Source organism: Morone saxatilis, unplaced genomic scaffold (genome assembly GCF_004916995.1).
Source record: "Morone saxatilis isolate NCDOM2014 unplaced genomic scaffold, NCSU_SB_2.0 Contig11, whole genome shotgun sequence".
Taxonomy (NCBI): domain Eukaryota; kingdom Metazoa; phylum Chordata; class Actinopteri; family Moronidae; genus Morone; species Morone saxatilis.
Window position 1 is genome coordinate 3,128,803 of NW_023339663.1, and position 4,543 is coordinate 3,133,345.

Consider the following 4,543-nt stretch of genomic DNA (forward strand, 5'->3'; position numbering starts at 1 on the left):
GTGCATCAGCACCGAGTTGACTGTGACATTGGGATATCTTTGGACAGCAGATGTATTTTCTAGTTTCACCTCATATGTCGGATTTAGAGACAAGATCCTTAGGGTTAAGAGTGACGGTGGTGGTCAAATTCATACAGACACACATCTCCCAGGTCGGAAGTGAAACCGGCCTGCGTCCTGGCTCTATTTGTGTGGCTGTCCAAAGCTGTTGCCCTGACCAGTTGGTATCTATAGCCCTGGTCCAAGATGATAGGAATGGGCTCCTAGCGGCCCACTGACTCGGACAACAATAGAGCTCCATGACCTCCAGGTTATGTATAGAGCTGTACAGCCACCACCAGCAGCCTACACAGCTCGGTGTTAAGAGTAAGAGCAAAATAGAAGGATGACAGTGCAGTGGGTCCTGCGTCTGAGACACAGGAGGTATAAATCTGGAGTTTAAGTCAATGCTAGGCCTACTGGTAAATGATATGACTGTTTGTGTGCAAGTGGTGTCCTGAATTGTCAAGAAAAAGCTTGAAAATGTCCTGGAAAGATCCTGGAAAATGATTTCTTAAGAAGAGTCAGTCAGGGTCACCCACTGGCTGGCAACTTAATGAGTCGCTAACATTCGAATTCATACTGTCACAGCACGATGCACACGCTTGACAAAAACTTTATTTTGAGCTGAAATTATTTAGTTTTTAATGCTTATTGTGTTTTGTCTCCTCCTACAGGGCTGATCAGCCAGTGGCAAGGTGAGTCTAAGGAGCGCGTCATCTCGCTCGTCCTCACCCACCTCCCTCTGCTCAAACCCGGCAACGTTGAAGCCAAGGGCGAGTACATGCGCCTGCTGCCACGCATCCTGGCCCACACCATCGAGCATGGCCACCACCTGGAGGAGTCCCGCCAGCTCCTGTCCTACGCCCTCATCCATCCCGCCACCTCCCTGGAAGACCGTGCCGCCCTGGCACTCTGGCTCAACCACCTGGAGGAGAGGGCCGCTGCCCGGGGAGACTCCCTGGAAAGGCCTCCTCCAGCCGGGCCTCACCATCACCACCACCAGTCCACGCCTCCATCCACCCTCACCTCATCAGGATCCTCCTCCTCCACTAACACCTCTTCATCAGGCAATCTCTACACATTGCATCTCCACCAACGCTACGGCTCGGACGACCGCCTCAACGGGTGGCAGAGCTCCAGGGATTCAGGGCTGGGCGGAGGCTGGCATCAGCAGCAGCAGGGCTGTGAGAACGGGCACCTCCTTCTCTACCCATCATCCTCTGTGCCGGCAACCATCAACACAGTTGGAACTGGTGGAGGCGGTAACACTAGTAAGTGAAGTCTCCTCTGTCCTGTGCGCCTTTTACTGTGTTCAGCCATTTTCTAATCACGTGGTGCTTTTACGGCAGTCGCACAAAGTCAGCGTGTGTGGTTTGTTCTGTGGTAGTGGCCACATAACGTAAAGTCCTCACACCTATTACAGTTATTACATTCATTTGTCGCCCTTATCCATACACACATCATGTTTTCATCAGGTATCACAGGGATAAAGATGGGCTGAAAGACATCAGGGATGACCGTAGACAAAAGCATGTGAGCATTCGTTAGCTCCGCTCCTCCGTTCAGAGTCTCCATGGGTCTCTCCGCTCAAAACTAAACCTCAACTCAGATATCACTCATTAAAATCACTCACTGCTCACTCCTGCTGCGTTGTATTTTAATTTGATCTTAAACCCTGTTTAAGCTGCATGATAAAGCTGAATGTGCACACCAGGAACACACAGATGAGACACAGAGACAAAAGCCCTTCCCTGCAGATCATCACAAGAGGGTCCTTTTAACTTCATTGCTGTAGAAGAAGCGACACCTCGCTTATGAGCACAGTTGCTTGTTGACTGTTGCACAGAAATGTGCTTCTGACATACGCAGCCAGACTCGTGCTGACACACAAATTAACAATGAATGGGAAGCATGGAAATGATCCTGGTGACACACACAGTGGTACCAGGGATACTCAGACTATACTGAAACTAAAGAAGGAGGCCGAGATAAGGATAATGATTTTAAATAATAGCTTGTATTCTTTCCAGGTCTCCTCTGTCATTTGCTGGAGGATCCTCTCTATCAGTGAAAATAAATATAAAACAAACCATAAAGTTTCTGGTTTAAGGTCTAACAAAAAATAAATAGACACCACACAGAATACCTCAAACCAGTGAAGATTGATGACTGTGCTCTTCCTTGGTCACAAGTTTAAGCTAATCATCAGTATTTATCCTTCTTTCGTTCATTAGCATTGGATGGCAGGTTGATTTCCTTTGATTTCCCCACTTCATGGATAAAATGCCAAAAACGTCCACACTACTTCACACCAGGTCACCTCCGCACATGAAATATATTGATTCTTTCTGCATCTACTCCTTTTGACGCATTGCAGACAATTTTTGAAGTTGTTCTAGGCTACACACGCCGGACGCCTGAATTCAAGAGCACAAAGCCTTTCACAGTTCTTTTGCTTTACTTTACTCACTGCATGTCCTTTGATAACCTTATCTTGTTCCCACATGAGATGGGCTGCACTTCAGCCCAGACTGGCACGTGTACTTCCAGACTCGAGGTGGTCGTAACCACTACACCATCTGAGAACACCTCGGTGATTACAGCCACCTACTCAGGGCCTGATGGTAGCCTCTCTGTCTGGGCTGGCCACCTGATCGCCTGCGCTCAGGCACAATTTCACACTAGGGTCTCTAAACTTTAACTTATGTGGCAAACGGCTCAAACAAGGCAGCTTTAGTCGGTCAGTAAGGAGGTTTTGCAGTCCCCACTTGAAAGGAAATACAGTAGGCAGTTGTATTACAGAGTTTTATCTCTAGTGTAGTTAAAATTGTAGGAATTTGATGATGATAATAATAATATTTTCCACTAAGAACATCTGTATAGCAACAACATTTAATTCAAATGCTAAAGGAACTCTTAAGACACGCTTCAAACACACTAAATACACCCTGAACACACTAAATAGACTCATCATCACAGTAAACACACTCTGGTCAGACCGACTGCACTGCGAACAACCCACACAGCAACTACAGGGGCTGTGTGAGGTGGGAGACAACACAGAGAGGGCAGGGCTGTTGAAATTGAACATAACTATGGTCAGAGCAGGATATTTCCAGACAAGAATGTAAGGGCTCTGTGTTTTTTTTCTTCTTCTTTTTTTTCTGGGAGATGAAAGAAACAGCTGAGGGTTTATAAATAAAGACACATTTAAAGCCCTGCTCACTGCTCCAAGAAAGATCCTCTTGTATTTTTGACTGCTAGCAGCTCCAGTCCCACACAAAAGACCTCAGCGTAGCGTAGTAGCCACGGGATTGGGGGACACGTCTTAACTAAGAAGTAGAAGAAGTGTTAAATACACATGTGGAGAGATGATACAAATATGTTTCTTCACTGTTTTGGGAATCAAATCTCAATTCAGTGGAATACAGTAGAGTCACCTCCTACGTGCTCTGGTCATGACGGCAATTACAGGAGTATAATTGTCCGACCACATCAACCTGTGTGCGACTGATACCACATCCTGTTGACCCCCTCACCCATACTGTCAGCCTTAGTCCAAGCCGCAGCAGCACATACCACCCATCCTTTCCCTTGTAAGGCAGCCTTTGTGGGAGACTGTATTTAGGGAAAATGGCTAATATTTAGGGACTGGAACTTGTAATGTTAGCTGGGCACCTATTTTAAACGGGGCCCATGAAGTCCTATACATAGCGCAAACAGTAAGAGGACCGCATATAGGAGGAGGAGAGAGGCTGCAGTATTGGTGGCAGCTCACCCCGTCAGAGCGGCGACACAAAAAGCTCTTTGGCTCTCCACCTTTTCATTCAGTTTACCTCCTTCAGCGGGAAAACACTGTGATGTTGAGAGCTGCTCTTATCGGGTTTAAAACAGTGGGATTTTGTTGCCTTGGTTTGACCCAAATAGGTCCTCATGATGAATTCATCCTGCGCAGACTTCAATTATTAATAGAGAAATGAGGTGAGAGAAGAAGATGGAGGAAGAAAGACACATTTTTTCGGCAGTGGATTGATTTAAGCGCATAGCTTCAAGGTTGAGTCTCCAAACCAACAAGCAAGCGAAGGAGAGAATTTAGATTTAGACCAAGTGAATATAAACAGGAGAATACACATATGTGATAAAAGCATCGTCCCTAATAAACGCAGGTCGGGTGTGGCTACAGGTTCTGACAGATAAACGCAGGTCTCCATTAGAGCCCTCGTCTGGATTTTATAGAAATTATCTGGATGTATAAAACCTCTTAAAACCCACCAGGTTGTGAATATTACCCCATCTGTTGCTCATAGTCTGTATGACACAATAAAAAGGATAAACACAACTCAGGAGATTATATTTGGAGCATTCCCATCTTTGTTGAGTTTTGTGCTAAAGGAATGAAACACGTCTCCCAAATAGACACCTGTCCCCAATAAAGGCAGGGGGAGTTCAGAGAAGCAAATACAAATTACTAGAAAGTTTGAGTTAGATAGAAAGTTAGATC

At 46.0% G+C, this 4,543-nt stretch overlaps 1 protein-coding gene across 1 annotated transcript in view; it reads left to right on the top strand.

Annotated features, from left to right (window-relative positions):
* The first annotated feature begins 299 nt into the window (after positions 1 to 299).
* samd4a (sterile alpha motif domain containing 4A) overlaps positions 300 to 4,543 on the top strand; it is a 30,109-nt gene continuing 25,865 nt past the window's right edge. The window contains exons 1-2 of the mRNA XM_035651997.1: positions 300 to 366; positions 717 to 1,313. Of these exons, the coding sequence (XP_035507890.1) occupies positions 300 to 366; positions 717 to 1,313 (664 nt within the window). The remainder of the gene's footprint in view (positions 367 to 716; positions 1,314 to 4,543) is intronic.